The sequence below is a fragment of the Bufo bufo genome, chromosome 2, assembly GCF_905171765.1.
Source record: "Bufo bufo chromosome 2, aBufBuf1.1, whole genome shotgun sequence".
In the NCBI taxonomy this organism is placed as follows: domain Eukaryota; kingdom Metazoa; phylum Chordata; class Amphibia; order Anura; family Bufonidae; genus Bufo; species Bufo bufo.
The window spans coordinates 420271656-420291097 of NC_053390.1; the positions used below are offsets into that span (position 1 = coordinate 420271656).

At 38.1% G+C, this 19442-nt stretch overlaps 1 protein-coding gene across 3 annotated transcripts in view; it reads left to right on the forward strand.

Annotated features, from left to right (window-relative positions):
• The window catches only part of PAX5 (paired box 5), a 264529-nt gene that overhangs the window by 48405 nt on the left and 196682 nt on the right, over nt 1–19442 (forward strand). For all 3 annotated transcript variants that reach the window (XM_040417363.1, XM_040417364.1, XM_040417365.1), the window contains exons 2-3: nt 13830–13995; nt 17458–17655. In XM_040417363.1, coding sequence (XP_040273297.1) covers nt 13830–13995; nt 17458–17655 — 364 coding nt within the window. The remainder of the gene's footprint in view (nt 1–13829; nt 13996–17457; nt 17656–19442) is intronic.

A 19442-nucleotide genomic window follows, 5' to 3' on the forward strand; every position in this document is an offset into this window, starting at 1 on the left:
TAAAGTTCAATACTGGAGCGATCTTTCACCATCGTTATTAGTAGTATCCCTGGGGGTTGTCACTCTGAAATATCTATCTAATGTTTGAGCACCAGTTTTATAAAGCACAGTCAACAGATAAACCCCATATTAAATGATGGAACCAATCACTGGCAGACAAAGGGTCTCACATTTGATTTGTGCTCCCTGCCACAACCAGGCACATCCCAGCAGCTGTCACTGTTCTTTATACATTCGCTTTAGATTTCACTTCTAGTATATTAATCAAAATCTCTGTACTGTATCCAGCAGAGCAATTGCCACTGTGGAGGGCCTTCTCAAGGAAATATTGATTTTTACTTAATCACTTGATCACATAAACCGCCTTGCATCTTTATTATTTGTCAATATCCGTCATACATTAGGAGTGAAAGCAAGGCTTTGCCTATTGAAATGACCTAAGTAGGGTTGCTTTGGACCTCTGTAGACTTCTGCTCAGCTAAAATCCGATGTTATACAGCAATAGCACAAGATTAGTTATGTCTGTTGTAAGAAAACTTGCTGCTCTTTTCCAGATGTGTTAGAGATGAATGAAAATTCCGATTTTTACTCATTTAGAAAGTATTTAGAATTGCTGCCTTCCAGCAGGAATATAGACCTCACCCTAGTATAGTATTTGTACTGTAAATAATCTAGAATATATTGTGATATAAAATGCAGCTTGACTGATATGTCATATGCAGACCCAAGGGAGTTACTAATGATAAAAGTAGTAAAGAAGGAAATTGAATCTAAATGTAAATATGACTTAGACAGGAAAAACATTGTAACTTTATGGCCAAGCTGCACTGTGCATACTATATACCATGTGGACATACTGGATAATGGAATACTTAGTAATAATATGGACAGCATAGTCTTATTTTCACACAACAATGCACCCATTGGCTATTCTCTAGGGTAAAGCATAGAGCAGGACAAAGGGAGCATAAGCTAATGTCCTCAGCTCTGATGGACCACCTGCACCAGAATGTGTCCTGGTTCTTCTGAAATAGCAGATACATTTACGCCATGATAAGGTTTTATTTGAAAAAGACCATTAATTTAGGCAGAAGACCATAGCTGGCCATGGACGCCCCCTCCTTACTTCAGCCCCTGGCCTTGTCCTGGCCACTGTGCTGTTTAATAGAAAACTCTCACTGTTTTGCATAAAATAAGCTTCTATATTGAATCAACTCTAAATGCTATTAATCACACTTGATTAGTTTGTTTTAATGTGATTCACTGTGCAACATAGGTGAACCTTCCATGATTAACGCTGCAGATAATATCTTCCCCCAGCTGGGTCACTGTCTCATACTATACAATCTGGTGTGAGGCTCAGGGCAGGAGTTGTGTTAAAGGTACAGACCTGCTTTTCCAGGGAAGATATTTCTCTAGGCTTGATCAACATTTCTAAACATAACTAGTTATATAAGCTAAACGTAACTAGATATATGATCTAAACATAACTAGTTATATTTCTCTAAGTACTAGCAGCATAGATTATCTCTATGATTCACAAGATTTTCAATTAAAATATTAGCACCATATGGAATTATTACAGTACCAGTGAAAAGTAATATAAAAGGGCTGAAAAAGGTAATTCATAAGTAACAAAATGAATAATGAAAATATAAGTTTTTTTTATTCTATTACCTATTTATTTAGTGCCACCCTCCCTGGCACTGGAGTGAGAACGTAGAAATATAGAACAGTTAAAATATAAAAGATATATCCATAGGAAAGGTTGCCATTTTGAACTGACGGTCTGAAGAAATCAAGGCCCAGGAGTACCCCCTCAGACCATGGAGCCAGTGATCTCTCTGTTCTAATAAACAATACAAATTAGAAAATATATGTATATAAAATTTGATAAATAAGAATCATAACAAAGAGTCAACAAATAGATATACAGATGAAACTGGAAAAATTAGAATATCGTGCAAAGTCCATTTATTTCAGTAATGCAACGTAAAAGGTAAAACTAACATATGAGATAGACTCATTACATGCAAAGCGAGATATTTCAAGCCTTTATTTGGTATAATTTGGATGATTATGGCTTACCGCTTATGAAACCCCAAAGTCACAATCTCAGGTACCCTTTGCTCAGGGGGTATGGATTATTAGCTGACTAGAGTGTGACACTTTGAGCCTAGAATATTCAACCTTTTCACAAAATTCTAATTTTAAGTTGCATTAAAGCAATTCCTTTTAATTTGCATTACTGAAATAAATGGACTTTTGCACGATATTCAAATTTTTCGAGTTTCACCTATAATTTAGTTGACATCTCACAGTTGTCATATATTATGTATCCCCCCGAAAGTTGTTGAACTAGTGCAACCCCTTCCCCAGATATAGTAAGCAGTTCAATAGTCATATTAGTCACCATAGGGAAGTGTTTAATATGTGATGGCTACTGAATGTTAATACTAATCTATAAAGTTTTAATGTCATTTTCTTGCAAATGACAGTTTATGCATTTTCTTACAATTTGCTTTTTTTTTTTTTACATTTAGATGATCTAAAAGTATTGAATATTTAACTGAGAGGTTATTTTATGTCAAGGATTCTTAGTGCATAAAGTAGTGGTCATCTAGGCTCTTTTATGGTAGTGTTCAGAAGGCCACCTTGTCTGTTTCTTATTCATATTGTGGATATCAGTCACAGCAAAGCTGAGGAACAGGATCTTGGAGTTTATGAGTGTTCCTTTCTATCACCTGGTTATTAAATTGTTGGCACTGTAAATTTGTCTAGGTCATAAGGAAAGTTACAGTTAGGAACGGCATACCACCTAGAGTTAGTGATATATATATATATATATATATTTACTTTTTCCCTCTTTATCACAGGAAAGGGTTGAATTATGGTTTTCTAACTTCTCCCCACTGTATCCCAGGCCTGTTTGGCGCTATAAGGATTGAATTATGGTTTTCTAAGGTCCCCACCTATTTGACACCAGTGTTTGAGAGGTAATGAAGCTAAGTAGAAATTAATGGTGTAAGCTGAATTTCAAACACGCTGGATAAAGACTTACAGCTCATTATTATTGACTTTTTAACAAAGCCTTGTGTCACTTGGTATCCCAAACGACATTTCACTGTTGTATAATTGGTCATTTGTAAAGACTGCACAATGGGGGTAATTCATTAATTCTGATGGTGGTGATCATGGCACTTTCATTAAGGACACCCACGTTATCGTCAGAGTATTTAAGTACACAACACTAGTTCAATGACTCTTCTCAATGTCTTTTTAAAAATTTGTTATATTCTCAAACGCAAAGGAAAGAAGACGGAAATAGACTCGGAAAGCTTTGGCATATTCGAAATATTACTGGGGAGATTTATGAAACTGTCTAAAACAAAAACGGTCTTTGTTGCTCGTAGCAACCAATCACAGCACAGCTTTTATTTTTTTATGGTGCTCTTGAAAAATGAAAGCTGCTCGGTGATTAGTTGCTATGGGCAAGAAAGACAGTTTTTTGTTTTAGACAGTTTCATAAATCTGCCCCATTGTGTATCGTAATGAAGGCTAGTTTAAATACATCTGGATAGAGACATACTATAAAGAAGTGAAAAATGAAGACTATAAATAAGGAAATGAAAGTTTACTTCTTCAATTTGCAGGTTAGACAATAAGGTCAGAGACATAATCTAGGCCTCACAATCTGCGTCGTTGCACACAACATTTGTGATCTTCAGCGGCATAACTATGGGCGTGATTTCAGGCCCTGGGAAGCCCCTTTGATATATATGTGGACTCTAGTATTCATCATAGCATGTGATAGTTGTGGACCCATGTTACAGATTATTCACCAGGTCCAGTTTCTGATTACCTCATTATTTAACCTGAAATTACTATAATCATACAGTTAATCTCTTTGTCTTAAAGTTTTGGGCTTTAGCTATGTGAACAATACAGTCCACTGGGGGAAATTTATTGAAACTGGTGTGGAGGAAAACTAGCTTAGTTGCTGACAACAACCAATCAGATTCCACCTTTCATATTCCAAAGGAGCTCTAAAAAATGAAAGGTGGAATTTCATTGGTTGCTATGTAGTTTGGACAGCTAAACCAGTTTTTCTTTACATCGGTTTTGATAAATCTTTCCCTACGGTGTATCTGATGTAATAGCACAAGGCCATGTACATAATAGCTGATACATTGCCTTGTATAATATGTATTCATCCAGCAATATATTTATTTCATATTAGGGTAACATTTGTATAAAGGAGTAAGGGGAAGGGTTAACATTTACCCTCAAACGCAATTTGTGTTCTCATGAAAATATGTTGCACGGGTTCAGCAGTATTGCATATATGTATGTATGTGTGGTGAAATTCATAACAATTGTGTTTTGCACAGGTCGATGGGCAGACCTAATTGGATGAATGGGTCAATGTGGTCTTCTCCAATGCTGCAGGATGGACCTTATTTTGTCAAAATAGATAGACACTAGTCTTGTTGTCCATAGCAACCAATCACGGAGCAGCTTTTGCTTGTATAGAGTGAGTGAAGAAATGAAAATGACACTCTGATTGGTTCTGATCAGTTGCCATGGGCAACCAGACTGTATTTTCCATTATCCATTTTTTATGATAAGGCTAAATGAATCATATGGAACTGAAAAACAGAATAAAAGATTAAGACAAATAGACTGAGGTTAACAATGACTACCTTAAGTCATAGATGCTCCTGCATCACATTAAAAAACATGTCAATGTGAATATAAACTCTTTTATTTTAGAAGAATGATAGTCAGGTGCACAGTGGGGACTAGTGTATGTTTATTATGGTGTGTAGGCTATATGTATAACTTAGGCCATAAGCAGAGTCCTTTACCGGCGCTGCTTCTTGCTGTGGAATTGCTTGAGGAACCAGCTATCATGGACTTAACATTGTCTCATTTTGCTTTGTATGTAATACATTAATCACTCTGTCCAAAGGAAAAATGGGGCTCCTACTGAGAACTGATTTGGACATGTTGCTTTAACACGGGCAGGTAGCCTGCAGGAAAGTGGCTTCCCAGGTTTGAGAATCTTTTATGTGTGCTTGACATCTATCCAGAAATGGATTTTCTGCCTATGACTGAGGAGATTGGTGATGGAGATAAGGAAGACTGGGTAGGCAAAGTACCAAAGGGTCGTCAGCTGAATATAGGACAATAATGGACCAAACTTCAAATGTCATCATACAAGCATTAAATTGTAGAAGATTTATTATGGGATTTAGAATTTTTTAATTTCCCTCAATCTTGTCCAGTAATACAAATAATTGCTTATGAACATATTAATTTCCTTTGATGATTTTCTACACATCAACTTTGCGCAAGCCCCGAAAGGGTATGGATTGATCTGCCCACAACTTGACCGTTTGGCTTGCCCCTGTATGTTGAAGATTTGCACATTGCTACAAATATACATTTTTAAAAACACATTTTTTTGTGCCATGGAAATAAAGCAGAAAGTTAGCCTGCTAGCTTGTATGCTATATTGATATACCCCACTTGATTCATCCGTTTATAGTCTTCTCTTGTGCCAAATAAAAAAAATAACCAGTTTTCAGTTGTAGGCAAACCTTTCTTTATGATGAAAATTGGGGCTCCAGTTACTGTTGATATAGGTAGGGTAAGACAAAATGAATGAGAAAACTTTCCAAGTACTTTTAACAAAATTGCTATATTAAGGATGGATGGGAACATTGGTTAAATGTTCAATTCACCCCATTGTGCATTGTATAGTGAAGGAAAGTCCTTTATATTTAATGGCTTCTGGATTTATCTCAGATCTCAGTTCCAATGTTTTAAACTGAGGGTTCAGCAAATTGTCACCTTCTTAAATGGGCTTCTCCCAACATACTGTTTATTTGAAATAATGAGTATATAACCCATACATATTATATAACAGAATGGTAAAAAAAAACTAATTTTTGCACAATGAGTTATACTTATTGAGAGAGATTCTGTATTATTGTTTTAAATGTAGACAGCTTAACTAGAACGGGTGGCCAAACAATATGGCTACTTCATTACAGTGGGTCACCCTGGCCCCAAGTCACTAATAAACCTGTACCTCTATTTAGACGCAAAATATTGCATTTTTTCACCACGCTCAACAAAGGGGGAATGACTCATGGGAAAGGAAGCGTGGTCAAAAATGTGCTGAAATTGTGGTGTAAAAATCTCAAAAAACATAAGACAGCTAAAAGTTGGCGTAAACATTAAGACATGCAATCTATAGATGTGCCGCATGTATCATGCAACCTGAGCCACTGTGATGATTCCGGTGAATTTAAAGACTCCCTGTCTAGATGTATACTTTTCTAGATCCCTTTACATGAGATGATTATTGGGTTGATTATCAGGAATGAATGTTTGTTCAACCACTTGCCCCAATAATTGACCTATGTAAAACTGCCACCGGTCACCCGATGAGTGAGCAAATTCTTGTTCATAGAGTGAAAGCATCGGGTGAATACCAAACTCATCATTTCTGGGCAGCAGATAGTGTTGTTTATACAGGGATTTGCTGCCCAGAAACTGTGAATCTGTATGGGGTATGAGCGATCGCTGTAGTGGTACACAGCCTTTTCTAATCTGAGGGCCACATTGTCATATTGAACCAGTCCAAAGGGCTGCAATAAAACCTAAAAGGGCATCATCATCATATTAAAGATAGGTCATGAATGTCTTATAGGTGAAGGTTCCACTTCCAGGACTCCCACCATTCCTCAATCAGCATTCCAGAGAAGAAGAGGCCATTCATATATGTGACTTTCTCCATTCTAGATTATGGATGTTGTAGTCACAGCCTAGCATTTTACAACTCCCATAAAGAGAGAACTGCATCCGTAGGTGGCCACTTCTAGCTCATATGCTCCCTTTCTGGTGTGCCAATCAGGAACATGGATCCCATTCTCCTGATGTACCCAGAGATAGCTACATAGTGGACTATTAGTCCTTGCTCATCCTCGCTCCCTTGTGTGTGCCAATCCTTATAGCTCTGACGTAGAAAATACATATGGACAGCCACACACACACAAACCTTTCTATGTCCAGATGGTTGGGGGCTGTACAGAATGGCACCGTGGGCCACATGTGGCCCCAAGACTGCAGGTTGTACATCCCTAAGACAGAGCATTATGGCGTGGTTTTACTTTTGTCTCTATGTTTGTGGCTTAATTAAAATTTATTCCCAAAATGCATAACCATGTTGGTAATTAATAACTCTAATAAAGCATGAGGCCTGGAGTATGTTGCAGAGAGAAACCTGATTTTGGACATTGTTCTACAAATTATATCTAACATGACAAATCCTTAATTTACTGCGGATATATAACTAAAATATATTTTTCTATTGTGAGCTTTTATTGTTGAGTAATGGTGTCATCATTTATGGAGCACCCACAGCAATATCAAGATATTGCTATAAGTGCCCAACTCATGGTCTCCCTATTCTCTTTCCTAGGGATATTGGATCCAGAATAAGGCTCCCTATATCCACAGTTGCTACAGGATTGGTTATTTTAGGGACAGGGGAATAATGAGGACAAGATTTTTTTATTTTCCTAGATGCATGCCTCTGTTCTATGTATGGGCATTTAATGTAGTACAATTAAAATCTTTGGTAATGATGCCACCACATATGACTGGTTTTAAAATTGCCATCATGCCTAAATATCAGGTTAGCAGCTGAATTAATCTGGCCTTACATGTTAGATATATATTTGGCGATCCTACCAATTTCAGCCGGACCACCCTACCATCTAATATATGGTTGCCCCCCAGTTCTCCCTCAATGACAGAGGTGGATGGAGAGAAAGACTGGCCTATTGAATTTTAGCATGTCCGATCCTTTTGTTCTCTAGGAGATACACCATCACCATAGGTGTTTGGAAGCAGCTTATTCCCCTCTCCTGGTCATCTAACAGGGATGAGGGGGGAAGGGGTGGAGAAGCAGTAAGACAGCTTGTTCGGCTGACAGGTATCTCATTTGTATGACCAGCCAGATTTGCTACAGACATTTCTGTGACCAAAAATCAGTTCCATCCATCTCGATTAGGCTGCTTCTATGGCTTGTGCATGGATTTTTATAAACCCCATTCAAATGTATGGTATATGAAACTTGTGCTAGAAAAATCTGCTGCGTGTGAGCCAACACTTACTTTTAGATCCTTATATCAGAATTCAGATTAAGCAATACTTAAATGATATTACCATTTTAATTGAGAATCATGTAAGGACAATGAAATATTATTTTAAATTCAGTTATATTTGGATATTTCCACTGCCAGAATTGGCTTTACTATTAAATACTCAATACTGAAACTAAGTAGAGAGGGTTCTGGATATTTGTCTTGGGGTGTACAATAAAACTTTTACGTTTGTCTGCTAAAAATCCCATATCTACCTTTCAATTCAATAAGTCACAGGCTGTCAGATATATTGATTTTTCTTTTAAAACCCAAGTAGGCGGAGAAATCTAGTTACTTACTCCCTTACAGAGTTGCCTACCAGAATTTTTTTTCTTTCTGCACAAATCATGGACAGCCCACATTTTTTATGGACAAATTGGAAAACCATAATGAATGATAAAGATTATAAGTCATACGTTTATAGCTCAATATACTGATAAGAATGCATTTACTGCGAGCTGTGAAATGATAATTACCACCAAAATAATCTAGTCAAGTACCACCAGCCTCAAAAAAATGCAGACACGTATATTTTTTTTTCACGGACACAGCAAAAAAGTCGCCTATTTTTACGAACTGTCTAGGATTTTTGGACGGTTAGCAACCCTGCTCCCTTACCACTATTATTTTACGACTTGTAGCTTGTTATCTTGTTGACTGAAAGATACGATGGTGGCCTGTCAGTCTGCTACTCCCTGGCCTAGTAGCTAATGGCAGACCACAGGATTTTACAGTCATTTACTGTAAATGGTGAAAAGCAGTCAAGTTTTGATGAGGATGTCTGGCAAAATTTTTTTACAATTTTTTTATAGTATGTTCTCCCCGTGTTTGTGTGGGTTTCCTCCAGGTTCTCCGCTTTCTTCCCACACTCCAAAGACATACTGATAGGGACCTTAGATTGTGAGCCCCATTGGGGACAGCTTGATGCTGATGTCTGTAAAGCGCTGCGGAATATAGTAGCACTATATAATTCAGTATAATAAAAAAAATATAAATAATAGGATCAGAATGGCATAGCAAAATTTTCACCTGTTCACCTTCTGATGTTTAACTGGTCCCTGTTGGTCTCTGCATCCTGGTTCCTCTCGACACGCTGGAAACTCTTACTTACCCAATGACTGGCAGTAGTGCTACTTGGCTAAACAGTCATTTCCTGTGTGGTAAGAGAAGTCAGGAAGCAGAATCCAGTGGGGACCCGGTAAACAGCATAATGGGAGTGATAGGGATTGGTGAGTATTGCTTTTAATCATCTTAAGCTGTTCTGACCCCTCCACCCTTTTTTTAAAATAATAATAAAAAAATTGGACAACCTCGGACCGCATTCATTCCCCATGACTCTTGTTTTAGATTTAGCGGCCCATTCAGTGTTCTAGACTGGTAGGCTGAGAGCAGTTATTGTTATGCTGTTATTGTTGGTGCTATGCACAAGGATGGCTCTTTGTCAACACAGTTTATATCAAATCTATCTCTCATATCCATCTATCCATCCACCCATCTGTTATCTATCTATCTATCTATCTATCTATCTATCTATCTATCTATCTATCCATCCACCCATCTGTTATCTATCTATCTATCTATCTATCTATCTATCTATCTATCTATCTATCTTCTATCTATCTATCTATCTATCTATCTATCATCTATCTATCTATCTATCTATTATCTATCTATCTATCTCTCTATCTCCTATCTGTCTATCTCTCATATCTATCTATCTCTCATATCTATCCATCTATCTCATAATTATCCATCTATCTCATGCATAAAATTATTTATCTATCTATCTATCTATCTATCTATCTACCTATCGTCTATCTATCTATCTATCTATCTATCTATCTATCTATCTATCTATCCATCTATCTATCTCTTATCTATCTACCTATCGTCTATCTATCTATCTATCTATCTATCTATCTATCTATCTATCTCTTATCTATCTACCTATCGTCTATCTATCTATCTATCTATCAATCTATCTATCTACCTATCGTCTATCTATCTATCTATCTATCTATCGTCTATCTATCTATCTATCTATCTCTTATCTATCTACCTATCGCCTATCTATCTATCTATCTATCTATCTATCAATCTATCAATCTATCTATCTACCTATCGTCTATCTATCTATCTATCTCTTATCTATCTACCTATCGTCTATCTATCTATCTATCTATCTATCTATCTATCAATCTACCTATCGTCTATCTATCTATCTATCTATCCATCTATCTATCTCTTATCTATCTACCTATCGTCTATCTATCTGTCTATCAATCTATCTATTTACCTATCGTCTATCTATCTATCTATCTATCTATCTACCTATCGTCTATCTATCTATCTATCTATCTATCTATCTATATCCTATCTATCTATCTATCTATCTATCTATCTATCTATCTACCTGTCTATCATCTATTTAGCTGCCTTTCTGTCTTTCTTTCTGTGTGTCTATAGATCTTAGCTTTGACTTCTGGTGGAGTCAAGATTGTGGTAAGATTGTGTGATTATTGCAGCTTCATCATTTCCTCTATGTGTATATTGAGGTCATATGGCTGCCAAGATAATTCATATTTTACAGCGACTGTTGCATGACTAAAAGTTGCCATGGACCAGTAGCCTAAAATAGGAAAAGTATAAGAGATACAGATTTCTACCTCTTTTGGAACCTAATCTCAGTTTGAGCTGTAGAAAGAATCTACTCCCTACTTCAGCAGAGCTGTTCACTCCCAGATAAAATGAATAGAGGAGCACAAGTCGAAAGTATGTTCTTGTGACAAATGTATGAAATCTAAACATATTCATCTTTCTATCACTGCTCGCTAATTGTCGTAGTTTGTACAACTTTATAGACATGTATGTATACTTCTATAACATTCTTCGTCTCGGTTAATAGATCCCTGTAGAATGTTCACCTCATTGAATAAATGTCTCTCGTAATTATTCATGCTTAAACAACGGACTTGAGATGTATTTGACCTTCCTGTCATGCACTTAACAAATGTCTACTGTTCCTTGTGCCTGTAAGTCCTCTATTACACCATTAATTGTACAGATATTTACTAGAAACCCTCAGTGTTACTGTATTTTTCTTACTGTCTTTACCCTGTAGTGAAATATACAGTACTCTAATTTTATTGTCAGATACAAAACATCTGCTCCTTCATTTAGCGTACATTTTAATATATAAGATCTCATTCTTAGGGCTCGTTCACACGTATTTTGCATTCCGTATACGGACCGTTTTATGCGTTCCGCATACGGTCCGTATACGGAACCATTAATTTCAATGGGTCCGCAAAAGATGCGGACAGCACTCTGTGTGCTGTCCGCATCCGTTGCTCTGTTCCGTGGCCCCGCATAAATTATGAGTCCTGTCCTATTCTTGTCCGTTTTGCGGACAAGAATAGGCATTTCTATAATAGGCCTAACTGTTCCGTTCCGCAAATTGCAGAAGGCACACAGACGGCATCCGTTTTTTGCAGATCCGCAATTTGCGGACCGCAAAAAATGGCACGGTGGTGTGAACAAGCCCTTATGAAGATACTTCATGTCCATATTACTCCCATATTTGGGAAGTCCTGAACAAGAATGTATAATGCTACCAATTACGGTACACTAAAGCATTTTCTTCATGTGCCTTTTAAACATAATTCGAGATTATTGGTGATATGTTTTCCCCATAGAAATCAATGGAACTTGAAAAAAATATCCAGCATCTTATTTTCTCCATATTTAAAATCTATATGTATGACCATATGTGTTCCATATATAAAGAAGCAATTAGAGAGATATATGGATAAATATTGATATGGAGTTTAAAAATCAACATGAACGTAATGCACAATTCATATATATGACCTATATCCATATTTTATGCCTTTATTTATTTAGGTTGGTGTTACAGCCCTTTTAAAGGGGTTTTCCAGGAATAATTACATTTTAACTAATGCCCACAGCCTGCTTCCAGAAACAGAAAATTCCCACTTACCTGCCTCTGCTGAGTCCATCTTTCGGTCCCCGGAGCGTTTACATCTGGTGCTGCATGGACATGGTCACATGCTCCACTGTGTCTAATGACTGCCACATCAGTTATTGGCTGGTGCGGTGCATGTGACCATGCCTATGCAGCATCGGGGATCGGAACATGGACACAGCGGAGGCAGCATGGAGGACCAGAACGGTTGAAAGCAGGTAAATCAATCTTCTGTTTCAGAAGGCAGGCTGTGGGCATTAGATAAAATGTGATTATTCCCAGAAAAACTCCTTTAAGGGCTCTTTCACATGAGCGGAGGCCGTGCGGGTTATCCGCTGGGTGAAAGAGAGCCAAGCCCTGCTCTGGACAGCAGAGACACAGAGCATTAACATGACTGATAATACTCCGTGCCTCTATGTGATCTTTTTACTACAAAGTCACGGTGACAACTTTATCTCTTCTATGTGATGGCTCCTTCCTATTCAAGTGTATCGGAATGAATGGGACGGCTTCTTGTAATTACACCTACTCACGGTTGCCACAGTGAGCAGGTAATCAGAGCAGAGAAGGCTGTGCTGGCACAGCGCACACCTTCTCTTCAACCAGCTGATCGGCGGGGGTGTCGGACCCCCACTGGCCTGACATTGATGACGTATCCTGAGGATAGGTCATCAACAAAAATAACTTGGACAATCCCTTTAACATGAAAGATCTAAGAGCACCATAATAGTAAAATGATATAGCAGAAGTGCAATGGCGTATTGTTGTAAGCAAACATCTTCAAACCTTGTTCTAACCTGTACATTCTCATTCTGTGGCTTTACCTGTGGTCGTGCGGTATATGTTGTCCAAACTAAGGAAGCAACTACTTTCCTTAAAACATAATGCTCTATATTGCCACTTCTAATGGCAGCAATACTATAGATGCAGCGAACTGTTATCGTTTTCTGTCACTATAGGGCTTCTTCTTTTTATAAATATCTTTATTTTTTGTAAGACTTACTTTACTTCTGACAATGTTTTAATTCCACATTTAGTAAGGTTTTATAATCTTATGTTCCTATACAATGTAACTATGAAAAAAATGCATATAAATATGCCCAAAGGAATTGTTTGAAGTTCACTGGCCCTGGGCCCAATGTATATTAAAGCCTTTGGGTGTGAATGAAACCCCATATACAAGCTCAACACCCCACATATAACATATCAGTACTAATACTACAAGAGCTCTCAAATCATAGGTGCAGCATTACAATAAACCAAGATCGTTGCAATATATGTATATCATTTACAGTATGTCCCCCTGAGATTGTAGAGACAGTAGTGTGTACATTAATATTGGTGAGGCTTCTTGCTTAGGGTGCAAAACAGTTATGAGGACATACACAAACCCTTAAACTCTAATAGTTACTGTCTATAATGCCGAGATGGCCAACCTGAAGCTCCCTAGCTGTTGTAAAACTACAACTCCCACCATGCCCTGCTGTAGGCTGTCTGGGCTTGCTGGGAGTTGTAGTTTTGCAGCAGCTGGAGAACCTCAGGTTGGCCATCCCTGCTTTAATGCCTATAGGAAGAGTAAGCAATGCAGCTATTTACCGCTTTATTTTGCCCTCTATGTTTTGCAGGACACGGAGGAGTGAACCAGCTAGGGGGTGTGTTTGTAAATGGCCGACCACTGCCTGATGTTGTTCGTCAAAGAATTGTGGAACTTGCCCATCAAGGTGTCCGGCCGTGCGACATCTCAAGGCAACTACGAGTTAGCCATGGATGCGTCAGCAAAATTCTTGGCAGGTAACAGTGTCTCTGCAAATTTACCACCACCAAATGGAAATTCTAAACTATTTGTAGTGTATTATATAATTCTATTAACTTTGTACATGTTTATTGCGCTATAAAGATACAGATTATTGAATAGCTTACTGGCTATGCAATTTTTTTTTATTACATACAATTACAAAAGTATTCCAGTCCAGGTGCTGGTTTGAAAAATGTAGAATATGTTCCGTGACACAACCCCTTTAAGTTCTTTTCATCCTTTTCTGCCCAAATCTAGACCTTTTCCTACAAATCCTGCCATGCTTACTTGGCTGTAAAGGAGGATTCTTGATCTAGGTAAAATGAGCAGAACACGACTTATGTAGTGTAAAGGAAAGTGGAGTAGTTGTCCAGTTATCTTCCATGTCGAAATGTTCTGAGATCCTTATGGAAATAAAAAAAGGGACCTGATTGTTTGGTGTGACAACTCCTGTATTTTTCTTTTTCACCACTTTTGATAACTTTTGATCCCCAAATGTGTTCTCTGCTCAATTGAGTTTCCAAAGATTTGGGTCTGCAATTTCCTCTACAATCGACAAGCTCATAGATAGGGATCACTGTGTGTACTATTCATCCATGCAAGAGCTTATGTGAACAACAATCCTTAGGCCCCTTTCAAAGGGGAGAGTTTTCCACGCGGGTGCAATGCGTGACGTAAACGCATTGTACCCACACTGAATCCTGACCCATTCATTTCAATGGGTCAGTGTACATGAGTGGTTTTGTTTTTCACGCAGCATGTTCTATATTCTGCGTTTTTTCACGCAGCCCTGGCCCCATAGAAGTGAATGGGGCTTCAGTGAAAAACACATTGCATCCGGAAGCAAGTGCGGATGCAGTGCGTTTTTCACTGATGGTTGCTAGGAGATGTTTGTAAACCTTTATTTTTTTATCACGCGCGTGAAAAACGAATCAAAACGCATTGCCCCCGGGCGGAAAAAAATGAACAACTGAACACAATCGCAGACAAAACTGACGGAACTTGCTTGCAAAAGGGTGCGAGTTTCCCTGAACGCACCCTAAGCCAATTCGTATAGTTCGTGTGAAAGAGGCCTTATAGCCACACTATCCCTGTATTTGCTGCTGAAGGAACAATTTTGCCTAGACCTATTCTTGCACAGCTTGAACAATCTATCAGAGCAAATTCTAAGAATATTTCCAACTTAAGGGTAGATTCACAAATTTGTACCATGGAGGTTGGGTTTCTGCAGCTTATTCATGGATTTTTGCATGAATAGCATAGTCATCAGCCATTTTAATTTGTGTGGCCACGTTTATGCTAAAGCCCAGGTACTTTGGTCATGGTGAAAACTGTCCCCATAGGTGTTGCAGACCTAAAATAGCTAGTGAGTCACATACGCAAATAGATGGCAATTATAACCCCGAGACAATATTCCTCTGTCCAAGTTCAGCAGGAGCAAAAAAAAAAACTACAGATAGTAATGGTTACATTTATATATATTGGCATTCTGAATTTAAGCATGTTGATTTGTTTCATTTGAGCTGTCAACAATAAATTGGAATTTCATAGCTCATTATTTGGATAAATATTAATTACAGTGGAACCCTGTCTTAGTTTACCAAATAATATGGCACTGTAATCAGAGATGTCAGTAAAAAAATGAATGCAATTACAAAATGAATTGATTTCCTAACCAACACACCACATTACAGCCGTATATTTTGAATTCTTTAGAAAGTTTGTATCTGAACCTTGAAAATTCAGAAAATTTGCTCACTTGAAGGCTATAAGCACACCCTTTGTGATATAGCTCTACCTTGAAAAGGTATGTGGTCCCAGGACTAGGAAGAAATCAAAATATAGGATAACCCTATCTTCACTGCACTTTGGTCCCTGCATATAAACTTCTGGAAAGAATGGGGTCACGTGAGCTGCTGCAGCCAAGGCAGTGTTGCTGTGTCCCCAAGTAAACAACAAAATGAGCCCTAGGTTGGAGCCCTCGGGATGAAAATTCACTTAGGTTTAATTTTAAAGGTACAAATTAAAGAATTAGTTTTATATACATTAAACTTTTTTGTTGGGACCTCTAAAGGGATTTTTGGTCTGGATGACCTTTTGTATAATATGTGTCCCCAAGTGGCACGTCAGTGCAGTCATGTGCTGTTCGGGGACATGTAACTGCTGCAGTCAATAATCGGCAGCAGCAGCGCATGTGAGGACAAAAGTGCAGTGATGGAGCCAGATCTGAGTGGTGGGGAGCAGGTAACAATGCTGCTCTTCACAGGTCCTAATAAACTCTCATTATAAAAAACTCTTTCGGGCTAAAAATAATTTTTCCTGTTGGTTTTTATTAAAAATGTTCAGCAGTTTTTGAGATACAGGAGTCTATTTAGAGACTGTCGCTCCTGAGTTCCCCCAGCTGATTGCCCATGTGAAGCCTTGACCTGATAAACACTCATCATAACTTAACTTATCAAACTAATAAGAATATGGCTTAGGGTGGGTTAACATCACACTTTATGCCTCCGTTTGAGGAATACGTTACAAAAAAAGGATTCATAAACGCAGCACACCACGTCCTTGTATCCTGCACAGCCCAGTAAAAAAAGTATACATTTCCATATTTTTTACAATGGAAAAAAAAAGTATCCTTTTTTTAAATTTTTTTATAATACAACTCTAGGGTGAGCAGATGCTACTGTATGGCATCAGTCTGAGGCATCCGTTTAACGTGTACATTTTTGTATATGTTAAATGGATGGGAAAAATGTGATGGGAACCCAGCCTCAAATGAGTATTTATAAGGTCAGGGGATAAAAGATGAGGCTTCACATGCCGTCAGTTTATGGGACTGAGAAGTGATAACCTGCAAACAGACTGATTTTTAACCCCTACTTCTTAAAAATGGCTTCAATTTTTTATTTAAGAAGACTAATCGAAAAATGGATTTTTAGCCCAAAATGAATAAAATGTAATCATTAAAAAAATTTCCTCAAAAGTTTTCCTAGCCTTTTAAACTGTTTAAAAATTAGTATATAGCATTGTGAGTAGAGAAAAAATTGATAATCTTGATCTATAAAGGGTGACTTTAACTAAACACTCCATCAATAGGAACCATTCCAAGCAGGTTCATTTTCCTAGGAACCACAATTGGCTGTCAAGCAGGTCAATGTAAAACGACATTGGCTGTGATTTGTTTTCTGTGACTAGTTTTGATTAATTGCAAGCCCTTTCACGTGCTTATACCTTTACAGTGTGATAGCAATAGGAAACTCTTGGCTAATCTCCATCATTCAGTTTCCCATTCTGGCAGTACATCTATCAGAATGACATCACATACATGTCATATGTCATTTAAAGGGTGAGCTTTGAATTCATTTGAAATGAGCTCGTCTTTATTTAACTGCTTTATGTGACTGATCCTTCCATGAAACTATTCTTTGCTTAAAGTGTACTGTCATTTTTCTCTTTTGCAGGTATTACGAAACCGGAAGTATTAAACCGGGAGTAATTGGAGGATCAAAACCAAAGGTTGCAACGCCCAAAGTAGTAGACAAAATAGCAGACTACAAGAGGCAAAATCCCACTATGTTTGCATGGGAAATCAGGGACAGGCTATTAGCAGAGCGAGTGTGTGACAATGACACCGTGCCCAGTGTCAGCTCCATAAACAGGTAAATGAACAGTGTCCCATTTTCTTGTATCGGAGTCATTACTAGAAATCCGAGGTGTATAGTGATCACAATAATATAGCAAATAACTATTTGGGAGTAGTTGATATAAAATGAAATAGAGTTCCCCTCTGTGGGTTGGATTAGGTACTGGCTCTCCCTTTCACAGTTTTGGGACAGAAGCTTAAATGGGGTCAGATTAAGTGCCACCGCATCCCAATTCTAACAGATGAAATCAGAATTCTATGAAGAGTTTATAGACTATTCTGATTTTAAAGACAACTATCTCATGCTTTTTTATTGTCTACATAACACAACTGCATGTGCAGACTTAAAGGGAACCTGTCACCACTCACCGCAAGATGCAGTGCAATCTGACAGCAGGTTATAGAGCAGGAGGAGCTGAGCAGACTGATATATAGTTTTATGGGAAAAAATAAAGCAATTTATTTATTGGAACATTTCTTTCTATGATTAGGAGTCATGTGGGTGGTGCACTTACTGATTGACAGCTATATGCGTATGATTAGACATGCGATTAGTCACGGAGTAGGACCGCCCACATGACTCCCAAGCATCGAAAGAGCAGAGGTTTAAATGAATAAATTAAAATTTTTATTAAATCTTTTCCCCTCTAAACAATATATAATATATATAATACCTGGGGAGGCTCGCTAGGGAGGCTCGTCCCTGTCCTCGCCTGCCATTGGCTGCTCCCCCTCCGACATCGGATGTTTTCATCCGCACACAGGGAGAAGCAGCAGCGGCGGTGCGTGGACCAAGAGCGGCGAAGGGAGTGAGGAACCAGGTAAGTATATACAACGTGAGAGACCTGACATATGGCAGTTTATAGCCTTGGATAACCCCTTTAATAGGAATTTTTTGGAGTCCAATATAAGATAAGGCACCAATATCTGATAGGTGTGGGTCCAACTCTTGGCACCCCCCTAATCAGCTGTTTTAAAGAGGCCGTGGTGCTTTGTGTGCCCTAGTGTGTTATTCGCAGCTCAGTCCCATTCCAGTGAATGAGCCCGGGCTACAATACCAAGCACAGTGACTATACAATGTATGGAACTGCGCTTAGTAAGCTGTGGGAGGCCACAGCACTCATCAAAGCGCCATGGCCTCTTCAAACAGATGATTAGTGGTGGCGCTAGGAGTCGCACCTCATTTATCAGATATTGATGACCTTCTCTGAGGGTTACAAAAAGACCATGTATTGCAAGGGTCAAAGCGTTGCTGCTGAGCACATTAAATATGGATTGCTAGAGGATGCTGTTGCCAGATTTTTTTCGCTTCCTGTTATTTTCAGTCATTTTATGTAACATTTGGAATTTTACCAAAATGCAACCTTTAAACTGTTATCAAATGTAATTATCTCCTCCATGCCACAAATTATTACAGTGCTTAGTACTTAACACTAGAGGGAGATCTTGCAGGGAACGCTTTTTTCCCTATAAAAAAAGCAGATAGACAATAAAAAAAAATCTTTTAATATACCTTCTGGATGCCTTACTTAAATAGTGCAATTTTAATTCTAACCTTATAATTGTAAAATTTCATATAAATATTGCTTATCCTTTTATCTATATGATGCTTAGTCTAATATGATGCATGAAATCCCTACCTCAACTACACGCCACTGGCTCTCAAACCAATTTCTAGGCTGATTTTCATCGTTTCACTGCATCAAGGATCTAGACGTACTCTATTTAGCAAACGTTTTTGCAAAATTCTGCATGATTTTACACTAAACCATAAATGCTAAGTGGAACTAACGTCTGAATTGA